General features: G+C 47.0%; 1 protein-coding gene across 1 annotated transcript; it reads left to right on the top strand.

Annotated features, from left to right (window-relative positions):
- Positions 1 to 10,836: 10,836 nt before the first annotated feature.
- On the top strand, positions 10,837 to 13,179 carry LOC309541819 (olfactory receptor 13H1-like; the record flags this gene model as incomplete). The annotated part of the gene is made up of 2 exons (XM_082239964.1): positions 10,837 to 10,846; positions 12,244 to 13,179. The coding sequence occupies exon 2, from the start codon at positions 12,253 to 12,255 to the stop codon at positions 13,177 to 13,179; it is 927 nt and encodes a 308-aa protein (XP_082096090.1). The 5' UTR covers positions 10,837 to 10,846; positions 12,244 to 12,252.
- Between the last annotated feature and the right edge of the window lie 4,922 nt (positions 13,180 to 18,101).

Below are 18,101 nucleotides of genomic sequence, written 5' to 3'. Positions count from 1 at the left end.
CTCAGTGTCTGGGCTGAATGATGGGGGTGGAGACGCTCCTTCAGGTATACTGGACCGAGGCCGTTTAGGGCTTTAAAGGTCAGCACCAACACTTTGAATTGTGCTCGGAAACGTACTGGGAGCCAAAGTAGGTCTTTCAGGACTGGTGTTATATGGTCTCGGCAGCCACTCCTAGTCACCAGTCTAGCTGCTGCATTCTGGATTAGTTCTGGTTTCCAAGTCAGCTTCAAAGGGAGCCCCACGCAGAGCGCATTGCAGTAGTCCAAGCAGGAGATAACCAGAGCATGCACCACTCTGGCGAGACAGTTCGTGGGCAGGGAGGGTTTCATCCTACATACCAGATGGAGCTGGTAGACAGCTGCCCTGGACACAGAATTGACCTGCGCCTCCATGGACAAAATGACTCCCAGGCTGTGCACCTGGTCCTTCAGGGGCACAGTTACCCCATTCAGGACTTCTGTCTTGTCAGGATTGTTACCAGAAAAATCCGAGGGCTCCATTGGACAAAATAAAGACACCAACCAAGATGATTTGGAGCAAACCAGCAGCCTGTAGGCTTGGCCTTTATTTGATACTGTCATGACAGGACTCCCACCACCCACCAGGTGAAGCAAAATGGAAGCCCCGAACAAAAGAAGACCCCAACTTTTATTAGTTTCTAATCCCCTGAGTTACACCCCTAGAAATACATCATAAGTACATCATGACTACATTAAAAACAGGAGGGGTCAGGGGAGGGGTTGCACAGGCAACCTGAGTATCATGACACCTGGCCGGTGCCCCTTCTCCCCTTCCCCATGAGTCCTTTTCAGAAGGCAAAAGGGTAGGTGCAGTTTCCTGCACCCTGAGGGGAATCCGATCACTGTTCTTTTGTCATTGTCCGTGTTGAATCCACTCGTGTATGCAGTCCGTTGTGTTCTTGATAGTCTTGTGTCTGAGCCCATCAAGATGACTATCAAGGTTGCCATGCCAACTGGGAAGGGCTGCAGAGTACGTGCCCTCTTGCTCAAGGGATTATGGCTGACTAGTATCAAGCCACCCCCCTTTGATAGTCCTTGTCATAAGAAGTAAAATAAAAGTGGTCCGGTGCAAATCCGACGTACGGCTGATTTATAGTGAATTTATGAAGAAACTGTCCAAAGAGTTCAAAAGGCATTTTCACTTTTCCGGAAGCGGCTTGTTACATTTTGATTAGATCAGTCACGGTCAATTAAATCCGGAAACTTTGTATTTGAGAGCTGTCAAAGTATAGAGAAGTGTACACCTTTGCATGCAGTACCTGCGTGGCCACCACAAGGGGCGCTGTTCGCTAACGCTGATTGGCTGAAGCGGCAGCCGATTGACCTAGGGTTCAGAAAACTGGTCTACCCATTATAAGAATAGAGCGAAGAAGGGTTTTATGGTCAACTCACGAAAAAATATACATGAAAACAAAGTGGTTCCGTGTGGAGCTGTCAAATTAGTGCTTCCTTATTTATGGAAGGCTTTTCAGGGGATGCCCCTCTAAAAGGGACATCTCCAGGCTCGGGGAAGGTGGGAAGTGTGTGTGTGGTGCTTGTGCATTACAGTGTAATGAAGGGGGGGGTCTCCTGCTACAGGATTCAACCTCAATCTGTTAGCCACCATCCATTCTGCAACTGCCTCCAGACACTCACAGAGGACATTCACTGCCTTCACTGGTTCTGACTGAAAAGAGAGGTAGAGCTTGGTATCATCCGCATACTGATGAACACTCAGCCCAAACCCTCGATGATCTCTCCCAGCAGCTTCATATCGATGTTAAAAAGCATGGGGGAGAGGACAGAACCCTGAGGCACCCCACAAGTGAGAGCCCAGGGGTCTGAACACTCATCTCCCAACATCGCTTTCTGGACACGGCCCAGGAGGAAGGAGCGGAACCACCGTATGACAGTGCCCCCAGCTCCCAGCCCCTCAAGACAGTCCTGAAGGATCCAGCAGAACTAGGAAACAGCTTTTAATTTTGTCCCTAGCCTGCCAGAGGTCGTTAACCAGCTCGACCAAGGCAGTTTCAGTCCCATGATGAGGCCTGAATCCTGATTGGAAGGGATTCAAATGGTCTGCATCCTCCAGGTGTGTTCAGCAACCACCTGCTCAATCACCTTGCCCAAGAATGGAAGATTTGAGACTGGACGATAGTTGGTCATATTGGCCATATTGGCCGGGTCTAAAGATGTTTTTATGAGAAGTGGTTTAATGACCACCTCTTTCAGCAGGTCTGGGAAGACTCCCTCACAGAAGGAAGTATGGCGGCCAAGAGGGCCAAAATGGAGCCCGGCACGCTTTCGCTACGCACGCAGCCTTCTGTGCCGATCACGGAAACGTCCTCCTGCCTCTTTGGCCGGTTTAGCAGAGCGAACACAGCGGTCAGAAGCGATTGCAGTGTGTGGATAATAAATCAGAACAAGGTGTTCTCTTATCTTCTCCAGCCTTTAATCGTGTAGCATAACATCGTAAATTTCACCCGGCTAAAGCTCGCACATCTTTCCTCTCGCAGAGCGTACGAGAATGAACACACACAGAGAAAGCCACTCCCGTATGTGTATTGCAGCCACGCCTCAAGATGTGGGAAATCACTCAGAACTCTTAACCCTGTAAGTTCTGAAACCCTTAACACCCCCTCTTGTCTTGCATCTTGAGGGAAACTGTGAACACCTATTTACAGACCTCTTTGAGTTCAACTCACCTCCCGTTGCCTTTTGCCTTCCTCTGGCATCTGTCCCAGGCAACTGTTGAACCCCTTCAACACTCCCAGAATCGCATTGTGTGAAACCAACCCACGCACTGGTGACCTCAAACCTCTCAGGTGGAACCCCCTTTGTGGTGCGTGTTGACCGTCTGAGCACAAACTCAGGTGCTCCTCCTGACCCACTGGGGTCAGCAAGCGTGTCCCCTACATCAGAAGACTCCCCCTCTGACTTGCTGCGTCTTCGGGCCTTCTGGACTTTGCTAACAGGATATGAAGGCTCACTCTTGGGTTCTCTCTTAACAGCCTGTGGAGAAACCCAACCCTGTGCTTGACCCTGATCAGAGACCTGGTCCTCAGCAACAGGCTCAGCCTCTGCCTCTCCTTCCTCCTCAGAATCAGACAGACATTCTGAGAGAACGTCAGGACCATCATTGAGTCTTGACCAACCATCCTGCTCACAGAACTCAGCATGCTTACTGATCAGAAGCTTGGTCTGATCACCACCTGGGTATGCAAACTTCCACCCATTTGTCGCAGGTTCATACCCACAGAAGATCATTTCCTGGTACCTCGGACCACCTTCCTTCCGTTGAGCCGTTGGTGTAGGCACCCAAGCCTTGGAACCAAACACACGGAAGAAATGCACCTGTGGCTTTTTCCGGTGAAACAGAAAAAACGGTGTGTCACCTATAACTTGGTTATAGGACCTGTTAAATGTAAAGCTGGCAGCTTTCCAAGCTTCACTCCAAAAGCTCTGAGGCAACCCAGAGTCACACAGTAGAACCCTGACAGCTTCAGCCAGTGTTTTACTCCTGTGCTCTGTCACGCCTCTCTCCTGAGGAGACTTACCACCCGTCACCTGGTGACATATTCCCTTTTGCTTGAAAAACTCCTTCAGAGCAGACCCAGTAAACTGTGACCCACAGTCGCTCTTGAACCCTTGCACTTTGGTGGAGAACCTTAGTTCCACCTCCGCAACCCAATCTTTGATCAGTTGCGCCGCCTCGCCTTGCGTCCTGAGCGAGAAAGACCAACCGTTCTGACTAAAATCATCTGTCAGCGTCAGCACAAACCTGGCCCCACCCAGACTCGGACACTCCATGGGTCCAAACAGGTCTGTGTGTATAAGCTCAAAAGGTTTTGTGGTTACCCTCTCCACCCTGGGATAACTGCACCTTTGTACCTTTACCTTTCTGCATGTCCTGCACTCTAGGGATTTCCCACATGCTTTGAGTTTGCAACCCTTAGTGCAGCTGGGCAACTTCTGAACATCTTCCAAACTGCTGTGCGACATTCTCCTGTGCCATAAATGAACACAAGAATCATGACTGGGAACACTAGCACACTGCGCCTGTGCTCTTTCGGCATTCCCCCCACCCTCCAGAGGTGTCTCCAGAACAAAGAGATTGTTCTTGCATTCCACACTGACAAGCTGTTTCCCCCCTCTGGAAATGGAACAGACATCATTTTCAAAGCAAACCTTGTACTCTTGCTTTACAAGAGCAGGTACAGATAACAGGCAACAATGCATCTCTGGCACAAGGTAGCACTTCAGCTCCGCCTGCAAAAAGGAAACATAAACATTTGCAACGTTAGACAATTGCCTTTGTGATCCATCAGCAAACACAACAGTTTTCCCAGCTGAAACAGCCCTGCAGTTCTGCATCCCGACAGCAGGTGTCTCTCTAATCAGGTGATGACTCGCTCCTGAATCTATAATCCAGCGCACCACCGTGTCCTTGCTGGAGTTGTTCTTTAGGGTTGCCATGGAAGCAGTGAGATGATAAGCACAGTCTCCCCTCTCTGAGTCACATCCTTCCTTTGCGTTCCCACGCTAGCCTCCTCTCCTGGACTGGTTCCCATGGGAAACGACCTTGGATACATCCTGCCCGGCCTCTCTGCTCCTCTGTGGACAGGATCTTTTGAAATGACTGGTGGAATTGCAGACATAACACTGACGAGTGGGAAAAGCCTGAACAGAGCTTTCAGCTGGCTTGCCCCCCCCCTGCAACTGGACGGGCTCCCTGTGCCAGCTCTGCCCTCTCTGACACGGCGTTCCTGTTCGTCAGCCAAGCATCCTGTCACGTACTGCAGAGTAAGATCTGCGGGACTCATCGACTCCAAAGTTAGACACAAATTGTCATAACTTTTGTCCAAAGAGCTGAGCAAAATATAAACCTTCAGCTCCTCTGAAAAGTTGACTTGCAACAGCCTCAACTCATTGAAAACAGAGAGCATCTCAGTAACATGCTGTCTGATGTTGCCACCTGGACGCAACTTCATCTCAAACAAGCGTCTAGTGGTGTGGATCTTTGCACCAGCCGTGGTCCTGTGGTACACTCTCTCTAGAGCCTCATAAGCTTCCTGAGCAGTGTCAAGACCCTCGACCAAAGGCAGCTGTGAACCCTCCAAACTGAGCACTATAGCTCCCAGGGCTTTCTGGTTGCACCTTTGCGAAGCATGAGCAGCTGCTACATCTGCTGCCGATGCGCCTGCTGCAGCCTGTAGAGGGGGCCCCTGGGTCGCCTCCCACAGCCCCTTGGCTACCAGCCAGGCCTTCAGCTTCCGGCTCCATTCTTGCCAGTTTTGTCCGTTTAATTTTTCGAAGGGGACGGAATATGATTCATGACTGTCTGCCATCTCCTCCCCCGGGGCTGAGCGTACTCACGAACAACAGCAGTAGCTCCTTCCAGCTCCCAGCAGATCAGCTTCTCCTCCCAGCGAGCTCCTTTCAGCCTCAAAGAAAGCAAAGCTCTAGCTGGCTCCAGCGTCTTCACAGCTGGCTCCCCCACACATGGGACGTCTCTCCTGCAACAGCTTCAAAGCTTTGGCTAATTGCCCATAACCTATGGCGGCCAAGAGGGCCAAAATGGAGCCTGGCACGCTTTCGCTACGCATGCAGCCTTCTGTGCCGATCACGGAAACGTCCTCCTGCCTCTTTGGCCGGTTTAGCAGAGCGAACACAGCGGTCAGAAGCGATTGCAGTGTGTGGGTAATAAATCAGAACACACACAAGGCGTTCTCTTATCTTCTCCAGCCTTTAATCGTGTAGCATAACATCGTAAATTTCACCCGGCGAAAGCTCGCACATCTTTCCTGTCGCAGAGTGTACGAGAATGAACACACACAGAGAAAGCCACTCCCGTATGTGTATTGCAGCCACGCCTCAAGATGTGAGACGTCACTCAGAACTCTTAACCTTGTAAGTTCTGAAACGCTTAACTGTATTTTTTGCACCATAACACTCACTTTTTTCCTCCTAGAAAGTAAGGGGAAATGTCTGTGCGTGTTATGGAGCGAATGCCTGCGGATGGCGGGGGGGATCTGCTGCAGTCGTGAGCAGAGGATCCATGGTTCCCCTTCCTTCCCTCCTCCGTGGCTCGCTTTGCAACAGCAAAGCGGGAGAAGAGCCGCTGAGTGGGGAGGAGAGAGGGACAGAGAGCCTGCTTGCTTTAAAGGAGCAAAGCGGGAGAGGAGAGGAGCCTTCTCCTCTTATACCCCTCTTCTGCATTATTAACAGCATCCTTCTCCACCCACCCCACGCGTGTTCCTTGTCCCTTGAGTGCTTTTCCTTCCCTCCCCACTTAAAACGTGGTTACAAAGCATGGAGCCACATGGATCCTCAGGATTTTTGCACTGGGTCACCCCAAATTCACCATCAGATCCTATAGCATGTCCATGGCTACAGCTTGCACCAAAAAAATCATGCACCCACTATTGCCTGGGGCCGCAGTGGTGCAAAAACGTGGTTACAAAGCATGGATCCACATGGATCCTCAGGATTTTTGCATTGGGCTACTCCAAACTCACTGTCAGATCACATGTCTGTGGCCACAGCATGAACCACAAAAATCATATATCTGCTGTTTCGTTTAGAATATTTTTTTTCCTTGTTTTCCTCCTCTAAAAACTATGTGCGTGTTATGGTTGGGTGCGTGTTATAGAGCGAAAAATACGGTATTTGCTACCCTGCATTCACCATCTATCATATGTTTATGTTTTATATCTATGCTATCTTTTTCTTATTATATTATGTATGACTGTAACATAGTATGTGTTGACAACGAGATATGACAGAAAAGCCAAACAACAACAAAAGGGGAAGACCACAGATCTGGGCACAGATCACAACTCACACCTGTGCACATCATAGCCTTTGCAACCTCGTGCCTCAGATGTTTGGGACTACAAGTCCCATCATCCCCAGCATGCAGGAGAACCATGTGAGGCTGAGGCTGATGGAACCTTTTCCAGCTTTACAATCTTCTTATTTAGGTGAGGTGACCAGAACTGCGCAGGATTCCAAAGGTGGTCACACCATAGGTTTGCATAATGGCAAGACGATATTGGCAGCTCACATTCCTATCCTTTTCCTAATGATCCCTTGCATGGAGTTCATCTTTTCCACAGCTGCCGCACACTGGGCCCACATCTTCTTGGAGCTATCTACTATGACTCCAAAGTCTCCTTGATGGTCTGTCACCACCAGTTCACACCCCATGGAAGGTACACCAAGAACGTGCAGGCCCTGGACCCCTACAGGCTGCTAACATTTGCAGGCCTTTGCACCAAGTTATCCAGTTTCCCATCAGTAATCCTCATGTATGTTAATGAAGTCATAGTCCTGCTCTCTTCTGCCTTGGTAAGATCCCACCAGTTCTGGGCACCACAATTTAAGAAGGATGTTGACAAGCTGGAACATGTGCAGAGGAGGGCAACCAAGAGGATCCAAGGTCTGGGAGCGAAGCCTGATGAGGAATGGTGGAATGGAGGCAGTGAGAGATTTTACTTTCTTGGGCGCCATGATCACTGCAGATGGTGAGAGCAGCCACGAAATTAAAAGACACAACAAACAAATTAAAATTAAACTATTACTTCCCTTGATCTAGATGCTATACTCCTATTGATGCAGCCCAGAATTGCATTGGCTTTTTTAGCTGCCGCGTCACACTGTTGGCTCATGTCAAGTTTGTGGTCAACCAAGACTCCTAGATCCTTTTCACATGTACTGCTCTCAAGCCAGGTGTCACCCATCTGGTATTTGTGCCTCTCATTTTTTTTGCCCAAGTGCAATACTTTACATTTCTCCCTGTTAAAATTCATCTTGTTTGTTTTTGCCCAGTTCTCTAATCTGTCAAGGTCGTTTTGAAGTGTGATCCTGTCCTCTGGGGTGTTAGCCACCCCTCCCAGTTTGGTGTCATCTGCAAATTTGATCAGGATGCCCTTGAGTCCATCACTCCTTTAAGGAGTCTCAAAGTGGCTAACCATCTCCTTTCCCTTCCTCCCCCACAACAAACCCTCTGTGAGGTGAGTGAGGCTGAGAGACCTCAGAGAAGTGTGACTAGCCCAAGGTCACCCAGCAGCTGCATGTGGAGTAGCGGGGAAGCGAACCCGGCTCACCAGATTACCAGTCCATTGCTCTTAACCACTACACCACACTGGCTCTCTCAGTGGGACAAATTAACACCCTCACTGTAGAGTTGAAGCAAATTAACCTTTACTGTTCAGCCTAACTAATTTCTGTGATAAAAACTGTGAAGGTTCCCAAGTCTGACAACCAGCCAGACACCTTTGCTGCTCTATGGAAAGCCTCCCAGCTTATCTATGCCTTCAAAACTTGGGAACACATGTGTCAGGGGTTCAGGAGCAGAGGCGAGGGCAAGGGAGGAAACAGAGAGCGAGGGGGAGGAGGCAGAAGAAAAGATGAGTGATGACGACGACCCGAGATCTCCGAGTCTTTCCAGTGAATCAGAAGATTCACAAAAAGGAGCACCAGTGGCCAGGGCAAGGGGGGAGACTAGGGGGACACCCCAGGAAGAAAGAGCCAGAGGGGACTCAGAGGGGAGCAGTTGGAGATCGGGACCAACGTCACCGCCAGAGAGTAGGAAAGAGGAAGAGCGCCAGGGAGCAAGCGCTGGCAGCTCGCAACAGGAGGGAGGGCACGAGTCAGGAGTGGCCACACCTTCATCGGGGAGCGAAGTGACGGTTAGACGGAAAGTGGAAGGTTGGGCGCGCGCGCCAAGTTCAAATGCACAGGAAGGTGGCGCAGTAGGCAGCCCGGAAAGGGAGCCAGGTCCTAAAGCCCGGCGCAAGGAGACAGGAGAGTCAGGGGGGTCAGCGTCAGAAGAATCCCGGAAGGAAGAGACCCAGGGGGGCAGAGGGACCCAGAGGAGAACTGTCAGGCGGAAAAGGTGGAGCAGGGCTAGGATATTAAGTTGGTGCGCAAGGGGCGGAGACTCAGACGGAGCTTCGCCGATCTAAGCATAAGACGTAGGGTTGCACGCAGCAGCTTGAGAATGGAGACTGTAACTCAATAAAGACTTTTATTTAACGATCGCTGGCTAGCGTGATCCTCTGTGAGCTAGGATCTGGAAGTAACCCTGACAACATGAAAAAAGAGATATGCTTATTCAGTATAAGAGAAAGCCAGTTGAGGAGGAACAGTGTGAAGTTGTCCTTTTGTTGAACAAAATATTCCAATGTGACCAATGTTGTCTGTCCTGAGGAATGCTTAGCTTTGATATACAGAAGCAAACCAGTTTTCAGTCTCGTTTCTGTTCTTATTGGAATTCCCCAGCATCTTTACTCCTCCCACAGCTCTATTTCCATGTCCAGGAGCAGAACATGTTTAATCAGCCCACAGAGGTGGCCAGAGATAGCTGCCCCAACCTTCCTTCCCAGTGCCTGCTTTCAGAAGGCAACCACTGGATAACCCCCAGACCCACACGTGTGTGTGTGCGTGTGTGTGCGTGTGGAGTATCAGTTCATTAGGCTTCAGAAAAACTGAATTTTTAAAATGTCTCTACTTTTGATACATATAAAGACCTTCAAGCCAGGCTATCCTAATTTTGTACCATGAGCTGTTATCTTTGTCTCGCAAAAACACTTTCCGGAGTGTCTGCATAAGAAAGGGAGACATGCCTTGCTTCATGTCCTAAACTCCCTCAAGGTAAACCCGTATAAGGAAAGAAATGCAAAGGGATCACGTGCAGCGAGGTGCTGCTTAGAGAGAGTTCTTTGTGAGCTTGCTTAATGTATATGCAATTAAGGAAAGACCATAAATGGTATGCTAATAGGGCGATGTAGCCTAGGATAGGAGGGATTTTGCCGCTGTGGGTTAAACCACACAGCCTAGGACTTGCTGATCAAAGGTCGGCGGTTCAAATCCCCGCGATGGGGTGAGCTCCCGTTGCTCGGTCCCTGCTCCTGCCAACCTAGCAGTTCGAAAGCACGTCAAAGTGCAAGTAGATAAATAGGTACTGCTCCGGCGGAAAGGTAAACGGCGTTTCCATGCGCTGCTCTGGTTCGCCAGAAGTAGCTTAGTCATGCTGGCCACATGACCCGGAAGCTGTACCCTGGCTCCCTTGGCCAATAAAGCGAGATGAGCGCGCAACCCCAGAGTCGGCCACGACTGGACCTGATGGTCAGGGGTCCCTTTACCTTTACCTTTATGCATATGTAGTGCCTTAAGAGATAACAGAAATGTATATATGAAGAAGCTGGGACCGAACAACGAGAGCTCATCCCGTCGCGGGGATTTGAACCGCTGACCTTCTGATTGGCAAGCCCTAGGCTCTGTAGTTTAGACCACAGCGCCACCTGCATCCCATTGTGAGGGGAATACATTCCATCAAATGAAAGATTGGAAGAAAGAATAGTGAGACAGAAGAAAAGTAAATTTATGTTGCTAATATGTTGGTGGTGCTTACCATATAATTTCCCTCCTTCCTACACTGTTCACAATATAGTCTTATTTAGATTATGAAATAATAAAGTCCAAAATGTTCATGTGCAGTATGTTCCCCCTGGGTTCAATTACATACCATTACTTGTGGGATTCACCTCTGGGCTTACCTTACTTACTCCAGAAGGACCTATAATACAAATGCAGCTTACGAAAAAAGGAAAGAAAATGAGAGCAAAATACTTACCTTCTTTATCTCAAGGACTAAGCAGGACTCTTCCGTTTACATGGAAGTGAACTAGATTTCAATTCATTTCACTGACCTTAAAAACAAACATCACTCTCTTAACACCAACTTTCCCGCCACAACTTCTTTGTGTTCTGGGTCTGTGATGTCTTGCGGAGAGCATATTATTATAAACCTCTCAGATCAACATTAGGAGAAGTACCAGCAGGTAAGCATTTTTGTGAAAAGGGGATGAGCATGCTTTGACTTCTCAGTAGTATTCATACTGTTTTTCCAACACTTGGCCTGATGAAGAATCAGAGACATAGCTATCCAAGCTGGTTTGTGTGACTACCTACAATTAAGATGGCAATCCTATCTCAATTCTTCTTTCTTTATTTTCTTGATTACCTGACTAAAGAGAACTGAAAGGTTGGGAGAAATTTGTGTTAAAATTTTATTTTGGGAAATGAGCCACTTATACGTAAGACTGTAAGTTTACAACTTCTGACTGACAGTGGAGGCAAAGCATTTCCACAGTGGGTGGTTTGTTTGGGTTTTTTGTCCTTTAAACACATGCTCAGATATTTGTCGATGAGTTTATGACTTCCACAAGAATTCTTTTTTTTTGGACAGGGTATCTACTGAAGAAGGAATGGCTATCTGGGTGTTCCATTTTTTTCTTTTCTTTTTTTAATAATATTTATTCAAAGTTTAAGGTTTCAAAAAGAAAAAAATACATAGTATAAAAAATAATACAACAATAACAGAAAAAGAGAAGAAGAAAAATATATAAAAATATATTCAATAAAAAAAAGATTTTATAAAAAGGAAAAAAGAACAGATTAAACCTTTACATAGCTTTCTTCCTTTACTTATTTCCTTGACCTCCTCACACCTCCCAATTTTGTATTCTAATTCAAATCGTTTTTTCAGCAAATCCTTCCAACCTTATTTTCATTTAAATAATTTAATTTAAAATAATATAATTTAACATCAACTCTTTCATCACATTCATCAACTCATTTTTACTTAATCCTTTATCTCGTATCTACCAAAACTACCTAATTTTCTTTTTCCAACACCTTTCTAACAGTCCTTAATTTTACAATATTTTTGAAGATACACTTTAATTTTTTTCCAATCCTCTTCCACCGACTCTTCTCCTTGGTCCCGGATTCTGCCGGTCATCTCAGCCACTTCCATATAGTCCATCACTTTCGTCTGCCATTCTTCTCGGGTGGGTAATTCTTGTGTCTTCCAGTACTTTCCGATGAGTATTCTTGCTGCTGTTGTGGCATACATAAAAAAAGTCGATGAGTTTATGACTTCCACAAGAATTCTTTTCTTTTCCTTTTTTGACAGGGTATCTACTGAAGAAGGAATGGCTATCTGGGTGTTCCAGATAACCTTTTTCATTTCTTAGGTGTGCATTAATGTGGGTTTTGAACAACACACAGCAGATATCTTCAAAACTCAAAGCAAAGCAAAATAGGCACCCATGGTCCATACATTTGTCTTGGCTAGGTCTTCTGTCTTGGATAGAGCAGTTTTTTAGGGATGACCAAAACTGCATACCTCCCGCTGTGACATATTTCTAATTACTTCATTCTTTTCACCCTGCAGGAAAATGTTATGGCTGCTGAAAATGAGACTGTGCCGACTGAGTTCATCCTGATTGGATTATCCGAATACCCCAGAGCTCAGGCTGTATTCTTTTGGTTCCTCTTGATTGCCTACCTCGTTAGTGTGCTTGGGAATGGACTTATTATTCTGCTGAGTATAAAGGATCCTGACCTTCATACTCCCATGTATTTCTTTCTTTGTGTCCTCTCATCACTTGACCTTATCGTTACTAACAATGTACTTCCAAATATCTTGGTCAACTGCTTCATTTACATGCCCACAATTTCCTTCTCCGGATGCCTGCTGCAGATGTACATTGGTTTGTTAGCTGTCGCAACAGAATGCATCATCCTGGCCATCATGGCATATGACCGCTTGGTGGCTATATGCCAACCCTTATACTACATGCAGATCATGAGCTGGAGAGTTTGCATAGCCCTGGTGGCTGTCTCTGTAACAATTTGCTTCTTCTACACCGTAGTCACAGCCCTGTTGCAGCCTACTGACTTCTGTGGCCGACACATCATCAACCACTTTGCATGTGAGTTACAGTCATTCCTCAAATTGGCTTGCTCAGATACACGTATCATTGAGTTATTTATACAAATTTCCAGCCTTTTTCTCCTAATACCACCCTTTGGTTTCATAGTTGTGACATATGGGCGCATTGGCCTGGCTGTAGTGCGCATCCGTTCAGCACAGGGTCGCAAGAAAGCCTTTTCCACCTGCAGCTCTCACCTTGTTGTCGTCAGTGTCTTCTATAGCACAATCATGATCATGTACTTGATGCCACAAGAGAAATCGGTTTCTGAAAAGGACAAGCTCATAGCTGTAGCATATGGAGCTTTGACACCTATGCTCAACCCTTTGATCTACAGCCTGAGAAACAAGGATGTGAAGGGTGCCTTTTGGAAACTGGCTGGAAGGAAAATATAAGAATAAGTATCAAAACATGATGATAAGGCCATAGCTTTCAATTACTTTTATTAGCATAGGTCTGATCTGAAGATAGTCGAGGGAAAATGTTGTCCTTCACCCATTTTTTTTGTTAATGACATTTAACCAGCCCTGTTCCATTATAGCTCTCAGTTCTGTTAACCAGTTTCCCTCCCAGAGATCCATTGTCCCCATAGAAGTGTCCCCTCCCCCATCTACATCCAGAATTGAAGGAAACTGCAGCAAGCGGTGACAGCTCTGGACTTGACTTAATTTGAAACCTTTTCCAAATCATATAAATGTTTGGAGTGACAGAGTTTCATTAAAAAAACTGTATGTTCTCTCCTATTTTTATGCCACAGGGATTTTTTTATTTCAGCAGGTGAACCATTTTGTTTTATTTTTGTTGACAGCAAATTTTGCAAACCTTTTTTTATATTCTGAGCCTGGCTGTGTTGTAATAGCATTATATGTTAGGAAATATCAAACCACCTGATATTTGTTGACAGAATGTTTTTGATGTAATTCTGAGTTTCCTGCATGCCCATAAAAAACTTAGTTATTCCTATTTTTCATTCATTTGTCACTCATTGTCAGGGGAGTGCCATTGGGACAGGGGAGGGAGTCAGGGGGATACAGAGAGCCTCCAACGCTTCTGAGGAGCAGAAGCAGCTCCTTGTCTGACGGTGGGGGGGGGAGCCACACCTCCAGTGCAGCAGAGGGCGAAGGGAGAAGCCAACTGAGAGCCCAAGCGCCTCACCTAGCCTGGCCAGCCAGGAAACAGACACTCCCTTTCCCTCGCCCACTTTGAGCAGAGGGGTGAAGTGTAAGGAGGGGAGGCAGAGATTTGGGGGTGTCTAAGTATTTATGCTGGGGGAGAAACCAAAAGGGGCCACTCCCGGAATCTGCAATAGACTAAGACGGACATGAACTTTGGGGTTCTGCACTGTAAATAGCTGCACAAATAAAAACCTGCAAAAGACAGTTTGGAGTCCTGCCTGGTTACTCGTGAGCAACCACATCACCACCTGACACTCCTGCTTAATATAATAGCATTAAAAACAGAATATCTTTATGTTTTATAAAAGAGCTTCTTCCTGCCCCTGAGAAATTTAAACTTTCCCAGTTTGATAGATCTATTTTTATTTCTCTAATTGATTTGGAATGATTGACTTAGATCTTCCAAATCTCCAGATTCTCAGATATCCAGCTGGGGTCTCCTTTAATCTACACTTTCTGTTTCCCATGTGTGTTACAAAGATAACTGGCTGGCGCTGTCCACCTCCAGCCACATCAGGCCCCCAGGGAACAGTGGGCAGTGCCCACTTAGCCAATCGGAGGCAGGGGCTTGGGGGCTGCAAGCAGCCTGCCCCTACCCTAATTAAGAGGGCGGCCAGGTGTGAGGATCGTCGTGGGATTTTTCCACCCACCCACCTAGTCTTTAAGGGCCCGTCCATGGGGGGGGGAGTGGGCACGTTGCTTATGAGCCTTGCTGTGGTTTATTCAGTCGCCATATCCAGGGCCAAGGGAATTTTCTCCTGCAAGCAAATTGACCAGCTTGCAGGTTTTTGCCTACCTCACATCAGCTTTCACAGCTTTGGCAAATAAGGCATTGGTCTGGATACTTAATCACAGGGGTCCTGTGAGAGGGGTCCAGGAGGGGTGACTCTGTCCGAGAGTCCACTGGGGGGCCAATGAACCAAAACACCCCTCCCAATGGCAGCCTCTGCAGGGTTGGGGCAGCCAATCCATGTTGGGGGGTGGCTCCCCAGCATAAGTTCAACCCCACCAGGTTCCTATCAGGAATCCATGTCTCTCCTTGAGGCCATGACACTAGTTTGGATGATAAATTCAGTACCGTCTCCTGTTTAGTGCTGATAGATTGTAGTGTTAGCACACTTAATAGGCACAACTCAGACAGTAGATCTGCTTCATGTTCAAAAGGTACAGTGGTACCTCAGGTTACATACGCTTCAGGTTACATACGCTTCAGGTTACAGACTCCGCTAACCCAGAAATAGTGCTTCAGGTTAAGAACTTTGCTTCAGGATGAGAACAGAAATCGTGCTCCAGAGGCGTGGCAGCAGCACGAGGCCCCATTAGCTAAAGTGGTCTTCAGGTTAAGAAGAGTTTCAGGTTAAGTACGGACCTCCGGAAAGAATTAAGTACTTAACCCGAGGTACCACTGTATTGGCTTGTCCACGGGAGGTGAATCAACAAGGCTTCATGGTAACATAATGGCTTCAATGTTCTCTTGTGGAGTTGCCCTCACCTCTTGAGTTGCCCACTACTCTGCCAAGAGTCTTCTTCTTTGACGATCCCTCGTAGCCGAGTAAGATTGTCTTCCATAAACATGGTTTTAACAATGAGTCCATAAGTGATTGTGGAGGCCAATTCTGGATCCACATGTCCTTCCACAGTGGGGACATAGGTTTCCAGGTGGGAGTTGATCACAGTGTGGATTTGCCAAGTGTGCCTTCCTCTTGGCACAGGTCTCCCTTGCGTCCTGAGTTCAAGCATCTTCAAAGCCCATGACACCTTTGGTGAAGGCTGTTCTCCAATTGGAGCGCTCACAGGCCAGTGTTTCCCAAGATTGATAATTTTGGCATCCCTAAAATCTGCTGGGATCGCTTCTCTTTCCCAGATTTTTTCGATGAGCATGTGAAGTTGTTGTGCAAGATCGATTCCACCCACTTTGAAGATTTCAGCAGGTATCCCATCAGGTCCACTGACTTTGTTGTTTTTCATTTGGTTAATAGCTGTACACAACTCTCCTAGATTTGGAGATACTGCAAGCTCGTCTCTATTTTTTTGTATGGAATTTGTGAGAGGACCTCAGCAGCTATGGGGGAGATGCAGTTAAGGAGATGTTGGTAGTGTTCTTTCCAGAGCAGTGCAGTAGCTTCTTTATCTTTTAGAAGTGTGGTACTATCTGCTGAGTGTAGGGGGCATATGCCATGATTTATTGGCCCATAGATGGTCTTTGTGGCTTTAAAGAAACTCTGTACATCATGGGTGTTGGCTAAGTGCTGGATCTCTTGAGCACTTAGGTAAAGGTAAAGGGACCCCTGGTCATTAGGTCCAGTCGTGGCCGACTCTGGGGTTGCACGCTCATCTCACTTTACTGGCCGAGGGAGCCGGCGTACAGCTTCTGGGTCATGGCGAACCAGAGCAGTGCACAGAAACACCGTTTACCTTCCTGCTGGAGCGGCACCTATTTATCTACTTGCACTTTGATGTGCTTTCGAACTGCTAGGTTGGCAGGAGCAGGGACCGAGCAACGGGAGCTCACCCCGTCATTGCGGGGATTCGAACTGCCAACCTTCCAATCAGCAAGTCCTGGGCTCTGTGGTTTAACCCACAGCGCCACCCACGGTCCCTTGAGCACTTAGTATAAACCTATTGGATATAGGTAACCCAGATCAGAGGGAAGGTGTCCCACAATGAAGTCATCTAATCTGCTTTTTTTGGAATTGGGCAGATTACTGAAGCTCTGTGATGAAGCAATCCTTTTCCTCCTTTTGATCATATTAGGGAACAAACACTGTTCTTATATAGGGCAGCAAAATTCCAGATTCTATGGAGTCCTGTCTAGCTGCTAAGCCAAAATTGGTGTCTTTGCTGTTGTTAAATTAGGCAAGCAGTCAATAAGTAGTAGAGGCACAATAGTCTTGCAATAGTTTTGCAGGTGTCAGCAAATAACTTGGCAGTGAGACCTTAAGTCATAAACTATTGAGTTGCAGTGAAGGCAATAACATCTGCAAAACAACAGGCAAACCCAGCGGCAGAGCGGTAAAACAGTAAAATTAAGCAAGAAAACAATAAAAGACTAAAACCAGTCCATAAAACAATAAAACTTAACTATAAAATCGGAAAGTCAGTTGGGGCTGCTGGCGCTGTCAACATCTGACTGGAAGTCTTGCATTTTATGATTCTAATGGCAGAGGTTGAGAGAGAGAGAGAGAGAGAGAGAGAGAGAGAGAATGAGAGAGTTATAGATAGACTGATATTTCTTTCTTTGATGGTGTCTGTATGGTTCTGTCATGGCCTTGGGCTAGTAAAATAAAGCTTATCTTCTGAAAGGTTCTTATCAGGTAGCAGGTGCCCAATGCCATAGCCAAACCTACTGCTTCCTGTAATCAATAAAGCTGTGGCTTAATTCTGTCTGATCGATATTGATCCAGAGTAGATTCCAATGTATAGCTAGCAGAGTAAAAACTGAAACACACTGCAGGATTCCCCCAAAAATAGACCAGAGGCAATTGTATTTCATCCAGCAGAGCTTTACTGAGGAATGATGAGGAATGGTGGAATGGAGGAAAGTAGTAGGTCAGGCTTAGCTCGGAAAGAAGGAGATATGAGAGCCATCTTCAAATATCTCAAGGGCTGTCTCATGAAAGATAGAGCAGGCTTGCTTTGTCCTGCTCTGGAAGGTAGGGCCCAAACCAATGAATTCTAATTCCATGAATGGAGATTTTGACTGAACACTAGGAAGATCGTTCTGAGGGTAAGCGTTGTTTGACAGTGGAATGGACCCCCTTGGGGGAATGGACCCTCCACCTTCAGTGGAGGTTTTTAACCAGAGATTGGATGGCCACCTGTCAGGGATTCTTTAGCTTGGACTAGAAGACCCTCAGGGTCCCTTCCAACTCTACAATTCTAGGATTCTATGATAAATGCTCCATTTTGACCTGGCATTGCTATCCCCCACTCTCACCAACTGCTCCCCCACCTCCTTCTGATCTGGGCCAATACCCAATTCCACTCTGTTGCTTGGAAGCAGCTGCCTGTTACTTCACACACCTTTGCTGCCTGTGGACATTCGATGCTCATGGAGCAATATTTGTCTGACTGTGAGCCAGACGTGGTGAGGAAACAGAACTTAGCGGTGTGACCACAGGCTTCCCACCTTGCCTGCTGCA

This window comes from Podarcis vaucheri, assembly GCF_965113315.1.
Source record: "Podarcis vaucheri genome assembly, chromosome: 10".
Lineage (NCBI taxonomy): Eukaryota > Metazoa > Chordata > Lepidosauria > Squamata > Lacertidae > Podarcis > Podarcis vaucheri.
This window is presented reverse-complemented; position numbering and strand designations above follow the sequence as displayed.